Source organism: Ciconia boyciana, chromosome 12, assembly GCF_034638445.1.
Source record: "Ciconia boyciana chromosome 12, ASM3463844v1, whole genome shotgun sequence".
Taxonomy (NCBI): domain Eukaryota; kingdom Metazoa; phylum Chordata; class Aves; order Ciconiiformes; family Ciconiidae; genus Ciconia; species Ciconia boyciana.
The window spans coordinates 22,340,833-22,365,975 of NC_132945.1; the positions used below are offsets into that span (position 1 = coordinate 22,340,833).

General features: G+C 42.2%; 1 protein-coding gene across 3 annotated transcripts in view; it reads left to right on the top strand.

Moving 5' to 3' along the window:
* Positions 1 to 4,558: 4,558 nt before the first annotated feature.
* LOC140658509 (ligand of Numb protein X 2-like) overlaps positions 4,559 to 25,143 on the top strand; it is a 34,547-nt gene continuing 13,962 nt past the window's right edge. The window contains exons 1-5 of one of the 3 annotated variants that reach the window (XM_072877035.1): positions 4,559 to 4,809; positions 17,834 to 18,296; positions 20,954 to 21,180; positions 22,592 to 22,788; positions 24,101 to 24,469. In XM_072877035.1, the coding sequence (XP_072733136.1) occupies positions 17,896 to 18,296; positions 20,954 to 21,180; positions 22,592 to 22,788; positions 24,101 to 24,469 (1,194 nt within the window). In that variant the 5' untranslated portion in view covers positions 4,559 to 4,809; positions 17,834 to 17,895. Of the gene's footprint in view, positions 4,810 to 9,118; positions 9,263 to 13,712; positions 13,734 to 17,833; positions 18,297 to 20,953; positions 21,181 to 22,591; positions 22,789 to 24,100; positions 24,470 to 25,143 lie in introns of those variants that run through there. The other 2 variants (XM_072877036.1, XM_072877037.1) reach the window with 2 other exon arrangements.

Here is a 25,143-nt window from a genome sequence, read left to right on the forward strand (position 1 = left end):
CAACACACACTTTTCTACAAGCAGAGAATCAATCTGTTTACTTCTAAAAGAAAACATTCTACAGATCCACCAAATAAAGTACTCCAACATTGTTAATAACTGACCGCTGTTAATAAACACCACAAGGAAAGATAATGTAAAATAGTCCTAAGTCATTACTAACACATACAAGATTCTTATGCTATATTTCTTAATATCTGTTTGCTCCCATTTATAAATTTCAAACAATGGCACTCCAACTACTTCCCATAAATAATATGGTATGCAATGCACACGTAGCAATAACTTGCAGCAAACATAATAAAATACTGCAAAAGGAACAAAAGTACTATAGAATCTGGCAGAATGAATCCAAACAATGTGCTTAGGGCCTTGGATTTACCAGAATCCACTGTGCTTCATGCACACGTACTTCCATTGCTCTGCTTTCCACTAAAGGGAGATTCCAGGCCATTTAATCATAAATTCCTGGGATGACTCCCCCTCCTTGTTCATGTTTTTTTTTTTTTTTTTAATTGTGTTTACATTCTTGTGTGTGGGTTGGGAATTTAGGTTTGTTTGTGATGAAACATCAAAGTTGAGTCCCAAATTAATACTGTGCAGTCATATATTCTTTGCCACATAGAATGTGGCAAAGAGGATGCCACAAGAGGATGATAGAAACACGCACGTTTACCAAGTTCTGTGCAACATTAATGGGATTAAACTAATCTGTAAAACTTCGTGTGATGTGATTTTGCTTCCCTATTCAATTTTCCTCCTGTTATTTTTCCTATTGTTTTCTTATTGATTTTCTATTTTCTTTTTCAGATTTTACAAAAAAAGCATTCTAAATCTTCATGTGAAATAAAAAAATTATTAATCTTCTGTAAACATGCAAATTTATTTTGTTGATATATCTAATTCTGTTTGTCAGAAAGTGGCTTTTTAATCCTGACATATGCATTGCACAGGTATGTGGCCTATAACCTTTCTCCACGTAGCATCACAGCGGTTACTGCACACATTACACCATCACACGCAGGAAATTATCAGCAGTTAGAGCAGATAAAGGCTCGAACTGAGATTGCTGTATTTTTTCATAGAAAGTCTTCTCGGTTATCAAAAGCTACACAAGTAATTTAGCAGAACTGCTAGTAAATAAAAAGTCCTCGAGTTCTGAAGAACTCTGGTGTTTCAAAATCACTAGAGAGTGAAGACCAACAGATTGTGGGGTTTGCAAGAGGTGCCAGTGAAGAGGCAGCAGACTGAGATTCCTTCAACATAAGGTTAACCAAAGTTATAATTTGAGTGTTAACCAAGAAACTATTTCTCTCCCAAATGTTGGGATGTTTTTCAGGCAAAATGTTTACATCTGAAACTGCACGAGCTGCTATTCAGATTCACACAACACATTAACTGCTAGCACAACAATCCAGTGGAGCAATCCATTTACACTTTGCTGACTGAACATTCAACTGTGGTTTGGGATCCTTCTTTGCCAGGATCAGTTTTATATTTAGTCACTTTGCTCCTCTAACTGCTTGTTTCTCTAGTAGTAGGGAAGAATATAATCCATCCATAACCTCTGAATTATAAACTAGATTGGGGAACTGATCTATCTGGCTTAAAATATATATGCATCTATTTAAAATATGTTTATATATTTTAAATACAATACATTTATAGAAATTTTCACCTGGTTTATTTTTCAAATGGATCAGTATCCTGATCTGGTTCACAGTTCAGCCACACAAAGAGCTGGAGACACAGCTAAGGGTTGGTGTGCTGTGTTGCAAGGGCAGGAACAAGGAGCAGGTAGGAACCAGTAATACAGCAAAGGCTTCATTCGTCAAGCCACAGCCTTATTTACAATGTGGCTGCTTTTGCCTGGACTAGGAAAGAAATTAATTTCGGTTCCTTGCACTTGTGTTAGCTCTGCAGAAGAGACCTGTATCCTTCATGAGTCCATTTAGTAACCATGACTCAGTGTGATTCCTTTATTGCAAAGCCAAACCAAAATTCCAGCACACTTATACAATAAACTTTCACCATATCTTAATTATACATGGGCACACTGTCCACTCAGAAAAACAGGTCATCGTACATGATAAAAATCTACAGCGAGTGCTAACTAGACGGAATTCCTAAAGATTTGCATCCTTTTGAAATTTCCCTGGGGTTTGTCTTCCCAATACCCCAAGTTCACCCACACATTTCCTGTCCTCACCAACTGAGCTGCAGGCTGCATGAAGAAGACATTGGTTCTGTGCTAAGGTTTAAACCTCTCCCCTCAAGAGTGCTCCAGCTCCACAGAGCTTTACTTAAGCCTTTGCCACTTTACACGCAAGCCAGTGTTCAATATAAATGAGTTCTGGCTTAATGTGTATAGCTCTGGTGTGAGGTTGGCTGACAGGGCAGACACAGCCTGATGTCTCTGCACCAGGTTCTAGCGCTTGTGTCTGAGCTGGCAATGCACTTCCAGCTGTTACACAGCTCCAGACCGTCGCTGGCTTCTGTTCTTTCCCCAAACTAGAGCTCAATTGCACAGAGTCTCAGACCAGTCAAATACTTTATTGCCAAAATCTTTTTTTGTTCAGAATGGTCTGAGGATGTGATGCTATCCATCCTCCTCAGCCTTGCTGCTTCAGAGGAAATCATATCAAACAATTAATTTAGTCTAACAAAGGTCAGTGGTTTTGCAAATCTAGATCACAGTTCTCAGCCAAGTCGTACAAAAATACCTTACACTTCATGGTAACGTGGATCTCATTGAACAAAGATGTGTTGCTGGCATGCCTCGGTTCCCTTGGGTTTCCAACAATGATCTAAATGAAAAGAAGAAAGGGCCTTGTTGCATTTTCGGTACACAGTGCATCTCCTACTGTCTCACCTTTGCAACACAAAGCTCCTCTGACACACTAACAAGCTTAGCTCACAGACCCTCATTGGAAGACTTCAACAGACAAAAACAGGGAACAGAAGGATTTAGTGAGGTAGCAAAGAACCAAAAAGATTACACAGGAAATTTAACGCAGGATGGGTAAATTGAGCCAAATCAGTCCACATCTGAAATAAAAAAAGATCTCTTCTCTCTGTACTAACATCTCTTGAATAGTCTTACTTGAATAACACAGATACCTAGCACTACTAAAACAGAGAAGGTATTTTCAGGGCATTGAAAGCACTTACTCCTCTCTCCATTTATGTCTACTTCAGCAACTATGGGACAGGCCTAAATGATCAAATGCAGCCAGGTGTGTGCCAGTTCCACCTGTACTGCATATTACCTATGCTAATGTAAAAAGGTTTCCTTCCTAATAGATCCTTCTCTAAAACTATGGTTTAATGTTCTATTTTTTGTTCTTTATTGGCAGAAATGTCATCTTCTTTATTACTTCAGGACCCTGTTGACTGCAGTAAGGGTATTTCCAAGGCTGAGCAATGAACCAGAGAAAGAAATTATAACCTAGAAAATACTATGGGTTGGTTTTTTGGGGGTTGATTTTTGGGGGCATTTTTTTGGCCTGAAATAGTTTCGAGTTCACTGTGTAGACCCAAATGTGATCTGGCACATAGAAAGGCACAATATACATCCAGGAGGTCTCTTCCTTTGGGGGGAATTCCTAGCTTGGACGTAGTGCTAACATAGCTTGGCAAGTTTTAGACTCCACCTGGTTTGGCATTTTGCTGGTTTGAAGCATGAGAGTTACAGGGAGCTACCTAAGTACAAACACTGGAAGCTGGACCTGTTTCCAGTTTGTAGTAACAGCACAGAAATTAGCACTCTGTTGTCTCCAGAGCCATCCTTTCCCTGGCTCTTACCAGCCACGAAGCAGCACGAAGCGCCCCGTAGCACCAGGGCTTCCTCCCATGGCATGACAGCTGCTCAGCGGCTGGCAGCAGGCTCACTAATTTCCTAGACTCTTAGGATTTGCCTTGCCAACAAATTAAATGCAAGTGCGAGCCCAATACTTCTGAATTGTCAGTATTTCTGTTTATCGCCCAGAAGAGCGGGCAGAATGTAAATGCAAAAAATAATTTCCCCTCAAATTCTGTGGTTTTTTTCAGCCGGCTGAACTACAATTTGCTCCTTGCACTCAGAACAGCACCAGGTTTTGCTCTTTCTTCTATTTTACAGGGTTTTTTGGCAAGGCAGAGGCCTAAGGACACTGGTAGGACAGGAAACATCCCCGAGGGTGAGCAGAATCACCTCAGCAAACAAGCAGAGATATCCCTAAACGAGAGGCGAGACCGTTCCCCACAGCGTCGCGGTACCCGCGATGAGCGGCCGGGGTCCTTCCCAGAGGTGACCCCTCAGCCCCTGCCCTCCACGGCTGCTTCCCCTGCGCACCGGCACACAGACAGCGGGGAAGAGCCGCCCCAGCGCCCGCCGCTCGCTGAGGGGACCCCGCGAGGGCTCCGCCAGCCTCGGGGGCGGGCAGACCCTGAGGGGAGCGGGAGACTCCGGCGCAGGCGGCCGAGAAGAACGTGCCCCGCGCCGCCGCGGCGCTCTGTGACGGGGCGGGCACAGGGCTGCGGGGGTGTGGGCGGCCCGGCCTGGCCGAGAAGGAGGAGGGGAGCGTGGCAGTGGTGAGGGGAGGGCAGGGCAGGGCTGAGCTGTGCCGTGCCGGGCGGGCGAGCGGCACCTGGGCGGCTGCGCTGCCTCCTCCTCTCACGTAGGTTTCGACTTTCTTCCCCGCCCGGAAACTTGGTGGAGGAGCCGCGTATCGCCGCTGTCGCAGGCCGAGTTGGCGCCGGGCGTCCCTCGCCTTCTCCCTCCCCTTCCCGGGGGCGAGCGAGCCCCCTTCCCGCCCCCCGCGTCTACAGGTGAGCGGCGGGGGGGTGCGTGCGTGTGTGTGTGCGTGCGTGAGGGGCGCGGAGTTCCCGCCGCGGCTGAGGCGTCCGCTGCCGGGCTGAGGGGCGGGAGGCCGCGGGGGGTCGTGGATCAGCTATGGAAGCGGCTGAGGGCGGCAGCTCCTGCCCAGGCGTCCAGTTCTCTCAGCTGGGGGTTTCTCGGCCGTGACCGAGCGAGACTGGAGAGCAAATGGAGGTCTTTTATCATTACACAGGGCAGTAAGTACGGCTGGGGCTGGGCAGTGCAGGTGAAGGCTGACTGCCTGCCCCAAGGGTTTAACTCTTCAAAGGTCGGTCTTGCAGACAAGCAGTACTCGGGCCTGTGCAGGACACCCCAAAACTCGGCGTTTTGGCTGCTTGTGTGGGTCGGAGGGAGGCTGTAGGGCAAAATTTCTTTGCTTAGGAGATGGAGAGCTACTAAGTTGGCAAGTTTCTGGTGCTGTGCTGGTAATTAATGTAGAAAAAGCCTATAAATAGAAGTTGAGATAACAGGCAAAGGAGAGTAATGTGACAATGTGAATGTTTTGGAAATGCCTTAAAGGTAAGAAATACAGGTGATGTTAAATATGAGGTAATGCTCTGGAGGTGTTTGTAAGAGACTTGGAAAGAAATGTTTAAGGGATACTGTATAACTGAAATGCTTTTATTTTAGTTTAGTTTAGAAGTTTTTCATGAGGGGTTTAAAGCAGGGTGAGGCTGTGTGCTGCTAAAGGGATGATCCCACTCTGCCTCGCTGCTTGGTTTTGTGCACTTGACATCTCTCTACTTCTGACATTAGCCTCGTTATCTGACTGAAAACGAAGAGAACAGGCAGCAGCCAGCTGATGCCAGCATCGGAGGTGGCAGGGAGAGCGGGACTGCCCCTTTCGGTGGCAGTGCAGGCTTAGTTTGCTTTAAGCCATGCTTGAAACTGTACTTTCAATTCCTTGAGCGATTTTTTTTGGTCCTACTTTACCTTGGTAAAGCAAGGAATGCAAAATGAGTATTTCCCTGTTGCTTACCAAACCAAAAAGGGCCATATTTTCATTTTCTACTCCAGTTTTTTAGCAAAGGCAAAAGGACCAGGACTGTATAAAGGCTCTGTAGGAAACACTACTCCAGCTCAAGTGCAGATAAAAAGTGTTAGGGGAGGTCTCTGCTGTGCAAAGGCTATGTCGGGGCAGGGTCACAGCATACAAGCCTATGGAGATAACAGGCAGCCCAGGGAAGTTTCTGTCACTGTCACACAGCCCCGGAGTTGTCCAGTCTAATCCTTTAGCCTCTGGAGAGTCCAGAGCAGCCCAAGGTTTGGGTGGCGTGGTGTAGTTTAAAGAACTGTAGTTATCCTCCTGCAGCAATGCTAGTTGTGTGCTGTGCCTTTGAGGGACGGCGCTGACGTTTGTCCTTGATGCTTGAAGGCCGGAGCTCTTTTGGCAGTTCTCCAGCAAAGAGAAAGCAGATTGTGCACGTCTCCTTCAAAACAAAACTTCTTTCTCTTGAGTTATACACTCAAACTCTTCTTTTACAACACAACTAAGCAGATGTAGTGTGTCTGCTGCTGAAAGAGGTAAAGGCAGTGGTAATATTTATTCCCTCCCCTGAAGGGATTTGCTCCCTGAACCAGCTCATGAAGTCAGAACAGCACCAGTGCTTGTGCAGGGAAAAACAAAGGAGTCATATGGCTGAGGATGGAGCAGAGAAATGATATACCAGGAGACCAACCTTTTATGGGGTTCGCTAGCTGTTGGAAAACTCCGCTGTGCTGTAAATCCACACCTTCATTCACCTTATTTATGTGTTTGCTCTAGTATGCAAGCTTGATGCATATGTAACTCATTTAAATAACGCAGATGCACTAGCATAAAACCCCAATGAAATGAAACAGAGGGACCTGTGGTGTGCAGCAAAAAAGAACCTTGTCTGTTGAAAGTCAAGTTTCTTTTAAAGTTTCTAACCAAATGAATAGTGAGGGAAGTGAGCAGGAATTAAGAAACAAACCCAACCACATGGCCTCGTGAATGAGAGCTCTAAAAGGTGGAAGAAACAGCTCCAGAAGGGACCTGGCAGCTAAATGACATCCAAAAAACCCCATGAGGTTGAAAGATACCTGATGAAACAGGTTGAGGATTATTCTGGATAACATTAGTGCTACCTGAATGGCGATTCCAGTAACTTCAGTTAGAAATTGTAATTAATGGTTTCGTAAGTCATGGTAGTGCTGTACTTCCGTAAGTATGGTTAATAGATGACTTTACACATGTTTGTGAGATTGTAGAGTCTTGGACTTAATAGTATAATAAGAATAAACTTAGAAGAATAAATATAGCTGCAGAATAAAATATCTGTAGTTCACGAAGCACCCTCTGCTGTATTTTGTTACTCTTCCTTGTGCATTGCCATATATTTCTTGTTTTCTGCATTTAAAAAAAAAAATCCTGCTGCAACTGCTATATTGATTTCACTTTGAAAATTAAGATGCATCATTTCATTCTGATTGTGTATATCTTGCCAGAGTAGTTGCAGCTGTTGTCTTACTCACAGGCCTGAGTGTGTTTTGCTGGTTTAATACAAAACCCTCTTGTTTGCCTTTTCCTTCTCAGCTTACTTTAGTGGTGCTGTTCATACAGTTGTTAGGAATTGTATTTGACAGTCCCTCGTCAGTTTATGTTCCCTGATTTATAACACATAAAATATTGCTCTTGGCTTAGAAATTTCTTGACATGAATTGAGTTTGAAAATATGAAAATATCTGGCAATTTTTTTGATACTTTAGATAAGAAATTGCCCATGAGCCAGTATCTCACGAACCACCTAAAGTGTTCGAGGGGATTTAGATGAATACGAGTAGTAGGAATTACTATGCTGGTCCAGGAAGAAGCACTCAAGGCTGGAAGGAGGGAAATGGAATAAAGCTGGAGGAATTTGGAGAGACAATCAGCAGCTTACAGGCAAAGGCTGGTTTTATGTATGTATAGTGGTCCCCTGGGTTTAGAGGGTCTCTGTGCAAATTTTGTTTGAAGACTATAGTGTTCCTTATTTGGAGTATTCTGGAAGGGAAGTAGTGGAAGGGATTATGTATTTAAAATAAGTGTTGTCTGCTTTGTCTACTCTTTGCCTGGGCCTTAACTCATGCAAGTTTTGTAAACAGCTGCAGCAGACTCTCTCTTTAAAAGCTGATTGTCTGTCAGTTAAAAAGGGGTTGAGATAAAACTTGACCTGCTCCTCTGAGAGTTTAAGGGGCTCACCTGTGACATCAGTTGTGTTGCAGTTGTTGACAGTTCAGTAAATCATGATCAGGCCTATTTGTAAAGTCCTCAGACTTATTAACCTCCACCCCTAGACTAGTAAATAACAGATAAGTTCTTCTCACCTAGTAAGCACTATTGCAGGTCTCTAAATAGAAAATAACTAACTAAATAAATAAAGCAGGCCCTGCCCTGGGAACCTTAGATCTGAGGATATCCTCTTTTACATGATCTCAATTGGTAGCAAACAAAAATCACCGTATGATTATTTCAAGTAGGATACATAAAAATAAACATAATGGGTCTACTGGGCCTTTTTGTACTTATGATAAAAAAAAAAGTTCCTGTGAGGTTAACACCTGGGGCTACTTGGCTACTTTACTCGTAATCTCAACAGGCTGAAAACTGGACAGAGAAAGGAGATTGCCTCCCCATTCCTACCTATGCCCCCACCTAAGGTCGTTCACGGGTGGCTAAGGAAGAATGTGGTTGCTGCATTGATTTGTGGATAGTGGAAGGACCTTGGTCTGTTGTTCCAGCTCTTTGAACTGGTGAGGCAGCCACACCCATTTCAAAATTATTTTTAGAACAAGGGAAAAGATAACATAATTATCAATTTATGTATACTGTAAATATGTGCCCAATGAGGTAAGATAACAATGGTTCTTAAAGACCTGATTCTGATACCAGCTTGGACACAGCTTTAAACCAGGATAAGAACTGAAAAAAAAAACCAAATTAAAAAAATGCCTCTTGCAGTTTTGTTTCCCCCTACCTCTGAGGGTTGTTTGGTTTAAGTCTAAAGTCAACAAGATACACCAGGAGAAATTGTATGATGAAAAGGGGCACCTTAAATTACATGTGCAACTGTACTTAAGCTCATGAACCAGTAATACAGATGTCCTAAGCAGCAGAATGTGTCTCAGGTCTTTTAAAAATGAGCCAGAATACTGTTCTGTAAATCTCTAGGGGAATGTAATTCTTAATCCAGATATTTTTTAATTTTTTTTTTTTTTTTTACTTCTACTATAGCGCTTATTTACTGACGAGCTGCCATCTGTGGTGAAGGGCATTTCAGCTACTGGTTGCAGCAGCAGCTCTGCCTGCCCACAGGCACTGGCGGGAGTTTAAACTAACTTCAAACCTACCTGCACGCCGCCCTGAGGAGCAGCACTTTGAGAAGACGTGGGCTAGGCAATTAGGTGGTGGTGTTTTTTGTTTAAATGAAGATAACTTGTTTTCTTTCTTTCCCCTTTACTGTGAGATGGGATGTAAAGGGGAATTACAGACTTAATTATCTTTTAATTCAGCTTTTTTAGTTAGTGGGAACAAGCTTGGACTAGAAAGTACTTTGCACTGGTTTTGATAAAATGCCCTCTTACCCCGTGAAAGGAAGTCTGGGGTATTGTATACTGCACAGGGTGATACACCCTGCTGTTGCTGATGGCATCAAGCACAGGCTGGGGCAGTCCGGAGCCGTTGAGAAAAAAAGAGACACGACTGGGGGAGATGTGGTGGTCCCTCTAGAATAGTGCTCTCAGCCATGCTGCATGTTTGTCGCTGATCGCTGCTTTTATTTTGCGGAGTTTAGATTCCAAGTGCCTATTGATATCAAGGGATGCTGTCATAGATTGTGCCAAACTCTTTAACTTAAAACAAAGCACCATTAAAAAAAAAATATAGTGCTAGTGTAACTGAGACCACAGTTTGACTTGGTGTGGGTAATGAAAAGTTCTGTGCTACTTTATCCTGCAGTAAAGCCCTAATCTGATGTTTCTGATGTTAACAACTGTAACTATCTGTTGATAGGAAATATTTCATCACCAGGTGCAAAACTCTGCTTTCATGCTGCTGGGTCGGCTTATGGTAAAGTTATGTAGAAAACAATATTTTCAAAAGTGTTGTTGTTTTTTGGTTTTTGGTGGTTTTTTTTAACTAACCTAGAAAACAAGTAATTTCATGCTTAAGGTTGAGAACAGCCTAGTTTCTTTTAAACTGAAATTAATTTTATTTAAAGTAACACTTGATAGAGTGTGATAGAGATTAAAGCTTTGTAGGGCTTTCTCACAAGACAGGCAAGGCTTAGAGCTATAGAAATACCATATGTCTACCAAAAGCAACAGTTTCTCTCTTCTCCCCTCCCCCCTTCTCACATTACTTTTAAATATATATGATGATGACTGCCTTGGTAAGGATATTCAAACAGTGACTTTTAAAAATTTAGTTACATAATGCACAGTCTGCTTCTTCCCTTGTGTGCTTCAGAAATTCTGTGATAAAGCATCTGATTTTTTCTGACCTATATTACAAATACAACACCCAGATCACAAACGGACAATGAGGTACAGGTTTTCTTTCATCAGGCTACTGCAAGAGTAATAGCTATCAGGGCTAGTTATGAAGGCTTATACCCAAGACAAGCGTCTGCACATTACATGCTTATTTCAGATTCTGTAAACCATGGTGCTATTTTCTTTCTATAGACAAGGAATTTACAGGTAGACACACAGACAATGATGTGGTAAGAGCATCTGGTATTCATATATAGCCAATAGACGCATGATCTTTACCTCCTGTCCTCAAAAGCAAACCCCTCTCTTTGGAAAGTAAGTGTGCTACCAGATATTTAGATGAACCTAAATCAACATCAAATCTCCTAATCCCTCTTTGTTTTGGTTTTGGGCTTTTTGCTTTAATTGCAAGATAAGTTTTAGTTATTAATTACAGATTAGGTCCTTTATCCTTAAATTATAGCATTGGATTCCTTCTTTCTTTGTCTATAGAAAACCTCTCCCACAAACATCAAACTAATTTTTAGGGATGGAGTTGCAGATAGCTGCCAAATTCAAAACGTAGCTGAGGTGAGGGTGGAGGTAGGGGTATTTAATTTCCTAGAGAGAGATGATTAGACACAATAGAAAAAAATTTTAAAACACACGAAGAAAATACACACATGCTGCCAGTGGTGAAACTTTCATAGGAGTCTTTGGGTCAAATTCTGCAAAGAAGCAAATTGATTTAAGTGAGTGGTACAATAGGAGAATTCCTGTGAGCATAAAACAAGCAACTTGCATGTTGGTGTGGAAGACAGGGTGTAGAAAGGATGGTGGATATATCGGAAGCATCTAGCAAAGGTGAGAAAGCTGCTTTTTCTGCAGCACTTGTCTTCACTTCTATTTGATGGCATTTAATTTATCCATTTTTCAGAGCAGTATGTTAAAATAGTCACTGTTTAATCCCTTTGGAAGAAAAGTGTAGGTGGAAAACATTTTACACCACTACTTAATTCCTTAAGAAAAAGGGAGGAGAGAGGAAATTTATTGGTTCTTGTTACCCAGATAATATCATTGAACAATAATGCTAAATCTCCTGCTCTGTGGAAAGAATCAGGATTAATTGTTGAAATTACGTTTGTGTAGTCCCGCTACTTTAGCATGCTAGGTCCTTGGTGAGACAGTTACTGTTCCGTGGTATCATTAACTGAGTTGAGAAGCAAATGTTAAGAGCATATGTTAGCGAGAGAAATTAATTATAAGTGCCAACTCCTTAATTTTTCATGTCAGCTTTTCTTCCTCCTAAAATTAGGTATATGTTTGGAATTTAAGCTGTTGATTCCTAGTCAGATTTTTAAAATAAGTAACACAAAGCTAAGCAATCTTTTCTTATGTTGAACTTTCAAATATACTAACAAAACAGTTTAAAAAAAAAATCTGTCTTGAAGTGCATTATGTTAAAAATGGAAATCCACGCACCATGCTGGAGAGCTGATAGTGCAAAAGTTGCTCAGGAGAAAACTCCTTGGGATAGTCTTGCTCTAGTCAACCAGGCCTTTTAGCACATCTCTCAGAATAGGGTTTCCTGGAATAAGTCTTTTCTAGTCTAACAGGATAATGATTCTGATTATAATTAATGAAAACACCATCGGTTTTCTGGTTGAGAAAATAGATACTTGCCCAGAAGTTCAAGCAGATTAAATACAAAATTGTCCAACGAGCACAGAAACACCAGGGAGTTAGAATACAACTTATTTTCAAATTTATGGTTAAAGAATGGGCATAAATGGTGGGGACAATGAAAACTTTTAAAATTGTCGATCTTCCTTTATATTGAGTACAGTATAGGAGCTTTGCTTTAGAGTTTCTCAATCGAAGTGTTCATATACATGCTGAGCAGCTACTCTTGGAGGTGGCTTATTAGAAACCCTTTGGCTTGAAGGCAAGGTTAACTAGTGAAAGGGTTGCCTCTTATTTGGCTGTGTACATTTACCATTTACAGAAGCTTTGCCTTCCTACTTTTACATTCAGTGGCCTGATCTTCAGCAATATCAGAAAATAATAAAGAAAGGTAATAGGACATTGTATCACCCCCTGAAACTATTCTTGGGTTGGGTATTGTGGTTTTTGTAAAAGTTGACCTACTTTAAGTATTGCTTATAAAAATCCTCTTGTATTTCAAAGCTATTTTCTGTGCCACTACTGTAAACTAAGGACAGTTTACTCATGGTTGTGAAACACTGCAGCAGCACACTGGAAGTGTTCAGTCGGGACAGTAATGCGTTTCATATAAAACCTGTCCCATTTCACGTATGTGAAATCCTTGTTCAAAATAGCAATGAAATTCAGCAAAAAACCCCTGTTACAGAACACTTTCACAAAGTACTTCTCTCTGTTTCTAGAATGAAAAAAAATTGCCATTCTGTGAAACACAAAACTTCTTAACTGAGCGAAAACTGTTTGAAGAAAGTTTAGCAAAAGTTCTGCCACTTTTTCTTATGGTTTATTGCAAGAGCACTGGGTTTGCTACATTAGAATCCATCCTGAACTCGCTTTTATATAAGCAGATGGTGTTTGGGTTAGTGCCCTGCTGGTGTGTGCCCTCAGTCATCTTAATCCGGAATGTGCTGGCTTTGTTTTGTCCACCCCAAAAAAATTAATTAATTGTTTAGCCTTTAGTTGGAATGTTGCATTTCCAGTCTCCCAGGGAAATGTAGTTATAAATATAATAACTGGCATAATTATTGCAGTGAACTATTACATAGCAGTATATGTGGGGCACGCGCCCTGCAATCTCAAAGCCAACTTTTATATTGGGGTTTTCAATAACACAGTCTGTATCAACGTATAAGTGCTAACCTACAGGTGCATAAAAGCATAAACCAATTGTATTTCCAAAATATTTTCATAGTACAAGTAATTTTTGAGAACTAGTTATTTGACAGATTTTTTAAAAAATTTTAATTTTTATTTTTTAACTAAAGCAGTATGAGACATTCCTCTAGTCATCCTAATCTGTTAGGAAAAATTTTACACGTCTGTTTTGTGTCCTTACTGCAGACTGGCTGCATGTTTCTTTATTTTGCAATATGGAATGTGCTCTGGCTCACTCACCATACCTGTGGTTTTATAAATCAGTTAGTTAATAGAAACAGTCTTGACTCTTTTTGACTCTTTTTGTTTTGGTTGTGTGGTGGTGTGTGTTTGGTTCCTGCCCCCCTCCGGACCTTCCTATGTGATCTTAGGTAGGTAGTTGGCATCATATTCGGAGACATACTAAGTGTTAAATTGCCATGCGTTGATTTCTCTGTGGGTCTGTATTTCAGGCTCTTGTGATGTCATTTCTCAGCCTTTAAATGGGAATAGCAACAATGTTATACCTCAAAGAGATGTCATTAAGGTAAATATGTTCATGACTGAAAATGACTTGTATCAAATCCTGGAATTGTATGAGCAGACAGGCCTGGGCTGAATTGTGCCATAATTTGTGCTCCACGCTAACGATGGCAGAGTGAAAGGCCTTAAAAACAAGGAGCAAGAGTTGCGTTTGGAAATGCTGAGACTTCAAGTGGTGAGATTGGAAGCAGGGATGTTGCTCTTGGGGTAGCTGGGTACCAACAGCCACCGTTCCTTTTCAGTCACTGTAGCACAAGTGGAGGCATGACGTTGGAAAGACTTCTTAGATAATTATGCTTTTTTAAAAGGATTTTTTTAAAAAAGCTGTAGAAGTAATTCATCAGTTCTGTTTACAAGTCCGGGGTGCTTTGGAGACTAGTTTTGAACAGAGTTTGTCCCTCAGGAATGGTACCGAGTGGTTCGCTGTCGGTGTGGTTCTTGGCACACTCCCTTACTAGAGCTATTAACAGCGTTGTAGATGTGCAGAGGGGGTGTATTTCTGAGGCTCTGTGCCCTAGCAGAGTTAAAACAAGAATAGGCAATGTGCTAATATTGTCAGGAATAGTCTTGCTTTGGCAGGGAAATAGATTAGACAACCTGATAAGTCTTCCTTTAAAAAAAAAAAGTCTATTATTTGAGTCAGTGTTACAGTACAAGAAACCATACTTTAAAAAAAAAAAGCCAACAGTGATCTTTTTAAAAAATACAGTAAAGATAAAGATGATCCCAAAGAAATCTTTTCTCTAGCCCCCACAGGGTAAGAAACAGGGAAATATAAAGAGATTTCTGCTGGCTTATTTCCTTTAATTCTTTGTCATGTGTAGGAATGGGGTGTATTACTGTCTAAATAATTCAGACTCCAGAGCCATTCCTTGCATTACACTTTTAGAACAGCAGAGTCCATTAGAGCAGCAACATATGTATATGTCAGGCTTTAACACTTTCATGTAGTGAATAAGTAGTAACTTGGGACCAAGCTAGATCCTTATTTTATGATTCCCTCATATTATGTGCATTGTGTGTAAACTAAACCATGTGTGAGGCCTAGGGAGAGATCCCAGTACTACGGAGAAAGGCAGGAGCAGGGAACGTGCCACTGAAGGTGGCATTTTTGGAAGGAAGCTGGAGAGGGGGAATGGTGTAACAAAAAGAGCAACACAAGAACGAAGGGGGTTGTTGGGGTTGGTCTGACCTTCAGAGATTAAAACGAGTAACTGAAATTTGATGGAAACTGCAAAAGATTGAGTATCTGTCAAACTTCATCTCCAAAGCTAGAATCCTAGGGACTCTAGACGGACTCTCTTGAAGCTGGTCTATTTAAGCTGAGGGGAACCATGCCTGTTATGTTGAAACAGTGCGTTTTCTAGACACTTAAAATCTCTCTTGTTGTGCTGAAGTATTCATCTTTGCTGAATAAGATGTTAGCAATTTTCCTCTTACAGAACATCTGCTTTCTGACTGAATCACTGAACAAGCGGCAGGCTTGTTTGAGCCTGCTGTCCTCCCTGTGCTGCTCACTAACTCCTGCCTTGCCGAAGGGTGTGGGCTGGGTTTCTTCACGGAGGTGTCAGGCTTAGGTTCCCTGGTGTCTACAGGAGTGTCCTCTTATTGAAAGGACAGTGGTGTAAAAGTAAAATTTACTTTGGCACTTCGGAATGAAATCTTCACACCTTGTTTTCGAGGATCTAGACTTTTGAGAGCAGAACAGCTTACAGTTACAGGGAAGAAAAAAGCAGCAAGACTGTGGTGATACTTTTATCTTCCATGAGTTTTGAAATGACTCATCTTGTATAACCTTTAAACACAGAGAGCAGAGAATGAATTTGGTAAATAATCTGAAAAACCCCCATATGAAAGTAGTTTATCAGCAAAATTACCATGAGGTTTGTTTTCACTGAGAAAGTAGATTTGTTTAATCACCTGCCAAAGTTTTATGCAAATATTACAACCCGAAGCACAAGTAATTCTTATTGGTAGATGTTTGCCTTGGAAGCTTGGTGTTTCGTTAACTGCTGGTGCTGAGCTGATTGATTAGAATTGGTAGGTGACGTTAAGTGATTGTCTGATGTTGAAAAGTTTCCTTTTCACTTGTAAGATAATTTAAGATCAAATGAAGACTTTTTATAAGGCAAACAGTAGGGATGCCTGTTTCAGATGGAGGTAAGTACCAAAGAACAGGGGTATTTCTAAGAGAGGAGGGCATGGATACATCTGCTTTGTTTTGCTTGTGTGCTGTCTGTGAACTGTGCTTTCTCTTTTGGGGAGCACTGAGTCAGTCAGTCATGCAAGAGTTAAGGAGTAAATGCAAACAGAAGAGCTAGGTCTGTACATCCAGCCTAAGTGCTTTCCTCAAGGGGAAGATGCTTTCTGGCACTGCAGCAGCAGGAGGAGAAGCAAACAACTCATGCCCTGTACCCACCTGGAACCGTGACAGTAATGTTTTAATCTTTTGAAGTGAACAGGCTTCTATGTCTGGGTAAAAATTCGCCTGTAAAATGGCTTGATTCTGTTGGTGATACGTTATCCCTTTAATTAAATAGCTGACTTATGCTTGACAATTAATTGAAGTGGAGTGATGTAGGATTTTTATTAGAAACCCATGACTAATTTTTTCTTGCCATTCTTGCTATCTTATTGTTCTTGCCTACCCTCCTCCAAAGTTGCTGCTGCGTGCCAGCCATGTCCTCCAGGCACTGGTGCAGACCAGTGTTCGCTCTTGCTTAGGCTTTTACCTGTTCCAGATAAAGCAATTGTTTTCAGATATTTTCCACGTCGTCTTTCAGAAGTTTTCCATTTCATCACAGTTCTGCAATTTTTTTCTGTTTTAAAAGACTGTGGGATTTTTTACGTAAACTTTAAAAAAAAAAAAACAAAACCAAAACTCCCCAAAAAACCTCACCACCACCACAACAAAACCCCCCGCTGTGTAATAGAGTGTTAGCTTAATCTAGTACCACGTTTCCTACTTCATTAAAATAACTGCCAGGTTAAAAAAATCCAGTCTCTGTGCCTGTAGAGTAATCTGCTAGCAAACTCTGGTGAATCTTCTATTCAATTACAATAGGCAAGATGCAAAATTGATGTGACTGGAGACATCTCTATGAAAATCAGTAGAGCAGCAGCTACAAAGAACTCAGTTTGCCCCTTATCTTATTCTCCCTAACTGTAAGAAGCTGAAGCTCAAGCCTTTGTGTTACATTACAACAAACTGTGATGTGGACAATTCTTTACATTTTTTCCACTTAGAAAGCGTTAGTCTTTTTGTAGGAAATTTGTTTCCATGGGTGAACTTAGGCATGGATGAGTGGGGAACAATGCATTGTTTGTTAAAATGAACTTTTTTGAAGGGAGTGGGCTTAAAAGAAAGGAAATGTGGTTTAGATTTAAGTTTCTTTTGAAATTTCTTCCTCTTCTTTTTCCTCATCATCCCCCCCAACAAAAATCCAAATAACTGGAAGTCCCCAGGCTGATTTTTCACCATACATATCTTCAAAATAGTCAGTATAATCTGGAAAGCCAGAGAAAAATTTGTCAGTATAAAAATCCCCTTCCCTTCCCTTCCCTTCCCTTCCCTTCCCTTCCCTTCCCTTCCCTTCCCTTCCCTTCCCTTCCCTTCCCTTCCCTTCCCTTCCCTTCCCTTCCCTTCCCTTCCCTTCCCTTCCCTTCCCTTCCCTTCCCTTCCCTTCCCTTCCCTTCCTTCCCTTCCCTTCCCTTCCCTTCCCTTCCCTTCCCTTCCCTTCCCTTCCCTTCCCTTCCCTTCCCTTCCCTTCCCTTCCCTTCCCTTCCCAACATGCAGCTTTTTTCTCGGCTTTTCTAGCTCATGTGTTTGGCAGGGTTTTATCTAGTCTGTGTCACTGGTGTGTGTAAATTACTTTAAGCTTCAATTTATCCATGTGCTTAAACATTTTGCTGAATGAGGTCCTTGCGTCCTCTGATCCCTGGGCTGATCATTCACAGGGTGGCTGTGGAAGAACACTAAGGGGGGTAGGTGGGGGTGCAGATACTGGGGGGAACTTAAGGCAGGACTACAATTTAATTTTTAATTGGCAAGGTCTAGAGCTGGGACAGTTGGCTGGAAATCTCTCTTTCTCTCCCTTTCATTAGAGGTCCTCTGTCAGACAGCTACTACGTGACAAGTTTCCTTGCTGCTGGGCTGAGAGTGCCTGATGCTGGCTATCATGGCTGATCCCGTAGCAGAAGAACATGTGTCCCAAGTTAGTGAACTCTGCTGCGAATGTGGTCAGTTCCACCTCTTGCTGGACAATCATCTGTACAACTTCCAGGATGAAGTGGACGATGAACTCATCTGCCATATCTGCCTTCAGCCTCTGCTCCAACCTATGGACACGCCCTGTGGACATACGTACTGTTTCAAGTGCCTTGAAAACTTCATGCAGGAATATAACTTTTGTCCTATGGATCGGAAAAAGCTCTCTTTCCAGCAGTGCCACAAGTCCAGCCATCTAGTACGAAACCTGTTGGATAAGCTGATTGTCTTCTGTCCTTTCAAGGCAGAGTGTCAGCAGACAATGCAGCGGTGTGAACTAGAAGCTCATCTGCAGAACAGGTGCATTCCCATTTACATTATATTATTGCTCCTTGTATAATGTCATCCATCTGTTGTGCTTCTGACCAGAAAGATCCATTCTCAGAACAGTTCTTAAACTGGGGCAAGATGGGACACCAAAGATGACAGAGGGTGAGGCCAGAAAGGTGGGTGGGTGAAGACAGTGTAATTGTGCGTGTGTGTGTTAGGGAGGCCAGCTCACATGTGCTACAGAGGCGAAGGGTGAGGTGCTTGCCTGCTTGCATGCAAGTTGTCTGCAGACACAAACCCTATCAAATGTCTATAAATATGTGTGTCCTGATCTGGGGCACCTGCCTCTGAAAATTACTATAAACATGCTTATTCTTGTTTCACTTGCACAGAGAAGAAAGACAGGCACAAAGTCAACACTCTGGAAGCAAGGGATCGTGCAGTGTTGCCAGTTTAATTGGTTCAATTAAGATGTGCAATACATAAGACTTTGATCCAAATAATGTAAGTCCCTCCAAGCTGCACATTATGCAGTTGCTGAATCACCTACTTATAATTCCATTATCTTCTCTCATTCTTTTGCTGAGAAAGAGAAGCAAGTGAAAAATACTTTTTTTTTTTTTTCTTCTTTTTCCCCCCTTGTGCAGAGGAAGGGACACTTTTTTTTTTTCTTGTGCTTGTCAACAGAGATGTGGTTCGGTGCTTCCACTGCTGGTTGAGCTGGTGGCAGGCAGAATATTATGGCTTTAAAAGACGCGCAGGTGACACAGAGCTCTTGCCATGGCGCTTGAAGAACACTTGTTCCTACCTAGTTAATGATTGCAGGAAAGGGAGCTAAGTACAAGCCCTACTGCAGGCGGGAGCAGACCTTCATGGGCAGTGTGTATTTTGTCAGTGGGCAATGAGAAATGCAACAGGCTTGTTTCCCTTCAGCTACGTTGTAGCTTTTTGTGCCAATGACCTATTTTAAAAATGGGTCAGCCAGTGCGCGGGGAACAGTTACGCTTAGGATACCTTTGCGGCTCCAGCCTAGGACGTATCCTTGTGGTTCTTGCTTGTCTTCGGTACCTACGAGCTGAGAGCTTGTGTTAGAGCCAGGGGAAGTGACAGAAGATGCTCGTGTGCCCCTTTCCCTTGATCTGTGAAGCTTATTAATCTCCTTTTCCTTGAACTAACTCTTTGTACTGCTTTCTTGTTATCAGGCAGGGCTGAAGGCTTAGACTATGGGGACAGGGCTGCCCAGTTGTGCAGCTGTTGCGTAGCTGGAGCCACGGCCCGTACCAGGGCTGGGCCTTCCTCTCTGCTCTGTAAATCTACCCTGGTATCTACTGATACTTGATAACTTCTGTCACTTGTTAAACCCTCTGGCACAGGAGTTAAACACAGAGGAGGGAGACACCCTTAAATGTTTACCTTAGAGACCTGACTGGAAACTATATCATTCTCTTATACATTTCATAGTTCTTGTTATATTCCTTGGGGAGGGCGTGTTCTAAAAATTGAGGCTATTTCATCTGGGCTGTGAGCATAGTTGGACTGAAAAATGAAAAAACATGAGAAAAAAATTACACTGGGATTTGGGTGTTCCTGTTTTTTAGTTTTAAGTGAGCTTAAATGGTAGCAGGAGACTTAAGGAAATACGAAGCATCTAGAAACTTGTTTTCTTGGGGGATTTCTTTGCCCTTTGCAAAATGAAATTGTTTCTCGACATCTTAGGAGGGACATGTGCACAAGTGGATCAATCTGCTTCTGTCTTTAAGTTTCAGGGTCATCTTACTGCTTGGAGAATAAATTACTAGGAACAAACCAGAGGAAGTAATACCAGGATGAGACTTGTTTAGCCAGCATGTAAATAGTCAAGTTTAATTTGAAAAGTGACTCTGGTAAACACCCAGTACTACTCATGTCTCTGAAAGTGATGCTTTTGCATTCATCACCCTCCTTACCTGCCGACTTTTTTATAAGTATTCTTGATAAAAGAGCTTGTTTTTCCTCGCTCATTTTTGCTGAGATAAACTGGCGGTGGTGTAGCTGCATACAGAGTACATTTTGTTGAATCCAGAATTACTTCTGGAACCTCTGTGCGGGGAGCAGTCAGTGGGATTATAAACTCCTCTAAATTGCTCCCATTCAAGTAGGGCCATCACCTGCGTGGACTGGAGGTGGAGTGCCTCTGAGGGTCAGGTCTCATTCAGAAGAAAGAAAAAAAGCAAGCCTCACTTGCTGCTGTTGCATGTTACTGGTTTGTTAAAAACAAAGCCTAATTCAAGGCTGAGCTTGAAACTTGAGCCACTTTCTTTGCATAAAGATACAGTTCATAGTCATCACTAAAAGGGCAGAGCTAAGTATTTGCTTATATTTTAAGAGGTATTGTTTTCTTCATTGAGTGCCAGGTAAATATTTAGCAAGGGAGGCTCTCATTGCTATTACAGTCTCCTTTTTTAAATAATTTGCTTAATAATTTTGAAAGTAATAAAATAACAAGCCTGCTCTTAAGCTGATACTAGTACGAGTAGAAGCTGAAGGCCAAATGACAATACATTTTAGCACCTGTGATACAAGCTTTGCAGCTGATGAGATCTTGAAGATGCTTCTTCACATACCTTTGTCAGTCAGAGCTTGCATGTGCTGGGTTAACCATGCAGGCAGAGACTAGCCACTTACAGTCACTGACAATCTCTCTCTAGGTGTCCTGGTTTCAAGAAATACAAATCTGAACTACAGCGGAAAAAGAATCCCATTTCCAAAGGGAAGGAAGATCCTCCTACCAAAGTGGAGACAAACACACCCAAGGATCCAGAGGTACCAAGTGGAGGATCATCACTTGTGGCAGAAAGCTCTGCAGCTGCTGTGGTATCGCTAGGGACTGCAGAGCCTGGACTGGTTAATCCAGCTTTTGAGGAGACTGAAGAAGGTGAGAGTTTGATACAGAAATGTAATTACATAATTACCTTTTATAATATAAAAATGAGGTAATGATCTCAGACAATTCAATTTTTAAAGTGTCCCCGACATTCTTAGATCAGCCATTAGTAGCCATCGGAGTAATCTCTGTCCTCAGCTTGTCCTTGAGCAGAAGGGAGATGCATTCATGTGCATCAGGTGTGGCAGGATCTGCTCACAAGCACAAAACTGTCTGTGTAAAACAATTCAGAGAATCTCTGTTAGACTGAAGTGAATTTTGCAGTATTCTTTGCAAAAACAAAAGCGGTCCCTGTCCATGGGAACGTGCAGCACTTAAAGCACTTGCAGAAACCAAATAATTAGTAAATAGGCAATGTTCCAGCGTCGTCTTAATCTTGTTAAGAAAGTTAAATACGTAGTTTCCTGGAGTGGTCAGTACCTCCCTAATGGTGTGCAGCAAGTGTGTTTTTATAGCATAACTTAGTTTTTGGATTAATAGTCAGTGATGAAACCCTTGCAGAGAAATGTAACCGTCTCCACTTCAGTATAGAACCGCTTGTCTCAACCCCTCTTAGAAGGCAGCAGCGTGGAAAACTCTGTGCCTTGTTTCAAATTAGTCTCAGTTTCCTAGCGTGCAGGCGCTGGAGCTGGCAACTGCTGTGCCTGTGCCAGTTAATACACAGGTCAGTTTACTTCTCTGTTGGCTTCTTCCCGAAGTACACTTGGGGCAGGTTTTGCATCTCTTGTGTGACAGCTGCAGTTCACCCTGACAGGCAGTGCGCTTGGCTTCATTAGAGTGTTGGGCCTGCCTAAATGTTGCAGCGCTGGTAGATTTAATACGACTTGCTAACAATAACTTTCATCTTCAAAGTGTCTGAGAAGCATTGCTTAGTCTTCAGTATGCTCTAAATAGGTAAACATTACTCCTGTTTTACAGTGGGGATGGGAAAAGAGGAGGAAAGGAAATTAGAGGAGGGAAGTTGCAGTGAGCTGCCTGTGGGCAAGTCACCACAACAGCAGACCTATAATTACAGCTCAGTAGTCCCCTTTTCTAATGGGCATCGTGGAAATTGGCATTCGTTATGTGTGCGCTCCTAATAGGCTGGCTGTCACAGTAGAAAAACAAATCTCTAAATGGTAAGTGAAACATACTGAATGCCCTTTAATAAAACTCAAGAAATAATACTGAAAGAGTTTAAATTTGCCATAAGCTGGGAGAAGATGGGAAACACTCTGGAGAAACTGTAAAGAAACAGGGGCTTTTAAACTTTTTAATCTGACCTATTGTTCCCTCTCCTGATAGCTGCTTTCCCTCCAGACGCTACTTCGGACACAACCTGCCAGTATTACAAATCTTGTGGTGCTACGTGAAGGAAAATTCGATTAATGTGTTGTTTTTTCTCTTCAATTTCCACAATCAGACCTTCCTCAGAGAACTAGTCTTGTGGCTGAAACGACCACAATTGAAATTCACCGAGAAGACCCGGAGGAAGAGCTGGGGATGAGGATAGTTGGGGGAAAAGACACCCCACTAGGAAACGTTGTTGTTCAGGAAGTCTTGCGGGATTCTGTCATTGCTGCAGATGGAAGAATAGCACCTGGGGACCATATTCTTGAGGTATGTAAAACCCCACTGGTAGTCCCATTGCTTCCCTTGACTTGAGATGAGGGCTGGGGGAGGAGAGTTGCCTAGACAAACTGGGAAATCTCTACCGCCGAGGGTTTGAAGGCACTGATCAGACTTGTGTGTCAGTAGCATTTTGTACCGGCTGGGGCTGAGAAGCAGACTTTTGAGGTTCCTTCCAGTCATGCTCATATTTACCTTGCATATTTGATAGCTTTTTGAAATTTAGACCATTTTAGATAAATTAAAAAGATTTCTATCTGATAAATTTCACCCAGTAGCACCATTTCTCTCCAAAGGACTGTGCTCTACTATGTTGCTTAAGCTGCATATTCTCAATGGGCACATCCAAAGTTTAAGACCTTACGACTTGAAGTAAGCATCAGATATGTAATGTGAGTAATAAAGAGCACCAACTTCATACCGTGCTGACCCACAGCCAGATTTAGTTTCCAGATTAATCACGCTGCATGGCAGTGGGCTAATCAAGGCGACAGAAACTTGTATGCAGCAGTAAAGCCTACATGCAGGAAGGACTGTTAGCACCTCCCGGCTATGGCTGCCCAATCATTTGACAAGCCATAAAGACCTAATTATCCTGTTGGACTGTGGACTTCAGTACAGACTGGCAGCCCCACGTGCACAAGTGGCCGATACGATCTCCGAGTTGGTTTCTTAGATAGACCAATAGAGTAATTTCTGTTTTATCCAGTTGAATTGTACGCGTTTCAGTCTTGACTGGGCTGTAAACAGGGTAGGTCCCCACAGTTAATAGCCCTATTAACATACTAAAAGAAGACTGCACGGAGTCTTATATGACAACAGACAAAGTGAAAAGTAGCATCTCAGAATTACCTTGGTAAAAGCATGGTTAGACTGATGATTCCAGAAGCTTGTAGACTATGGACCACTCTTCAACTTAAAAGTGAAGATGGGTGGTCTCCAATTTGAGTCTTCTTTGTGTATTGAACACTGGAAGTTAAGGGAAAGCAGTTCTGCATTGCCATGGGATGGATGTAATTATTTAATATTTTGCAGTTTCAGATTTGTTAGTTGTGTGAGTTGTCCTGTCTTGTCCCTGTCCTCAGCCATTCACCATCAATTATGGTCTAATTTAATCTGCTTTCTTCTGCATTCTTTTTTAGAAAACTCTGCTCTCTAATGTGCAGCAGAAGCAGCTGCTTCAGTCACAGTATTGCACAGCAAGTTGTACATCCTGTCTCCAACTTTGTGATGTTCTGCGCTGCGGACAGTGCCTAAACTATGTAGGCTCTGATTAGTGACTCTGGTTTGTTTGTCTTTCTAGGTGAATGGCGTCAACATCAGCAGTGTGACTCATTGCCAAGCTGTCTCCTTCCTGCGCCACCCAGGTCCTGTTCTCCACCTCATGGTCCTGCAGGAGAAGGGTTTTTCCAATAAGACTGCACAGCAGGATTCCACTTCTTCTACAAATCGGGAAGTGATCCACGTTACCTTGATAAAGAGAGACCGATCCGAACCCTTGGGAATCAAGCTGATCAGGAAGACGGATGAGGCAGGGATTTTTATTCTAGATTTGTTAGAGGGAGGTTTGGCAGCCAAAAATGGAAAGCTGAGTCGGAATGACAGAGTCCTGTCAATAAATGGCCAGGATCTGAGGCAAGGAACACCTGAGGCGGCTGCACAGATAATCCAGGTAATTTAGGACATGGTAAGGTTGTATGGCTAATGACTCTGCAGCTGTCTGCGTTGATGGCAGGGCTCCTGTTCTGACCCAAGGGCTAACAGGACACACTAGAGCAAACTGCATTCCCTGAAATATCTCTTTGGGAAAGTGACTTCCCTGCAGATGTGTGGGAAGTACTGCTTCCAAATGAAGATAAACATGAAGAGTGGGAATCCATCGTGAGTCATCTCTGACAAGTCTGAAGCGAGGCAGTTGCTCATGGCACTTCAGTTCAGCTAAGGCAATTGGTGACTGGTGTGGTGTTTGGAGCCTTTCTTGCAGAGCAAATATTCGTATGCACTGTGTAGATGCATGCAGCAGAGACAAGGAGAGATTAGGACAGCATCTCATGCTTCAAACAGTCAAACCGAAGGTGGTTTTGGGGAGATGTGATAGCTGGCAGCACAGAACAGAGCCCTTTTGACTGATTTGAAGCCCTCTCTCCCCATTTTACCTTACCTGGAAGGGAGTCTAGAAAACAACATGAGGCACCTCAGACTAAAAGCATTCTAAAATACTAAATGGGTAGAAGAGAGGTGGTCTTTCCCTGCACAATAGGAATGCAGTCCTGTTGCAGCATGCCAAACGTTTTGGTGAAAGGAGTGGGCAAGGAATTTTGGTTAAGGATTGCTACATATGCAGCA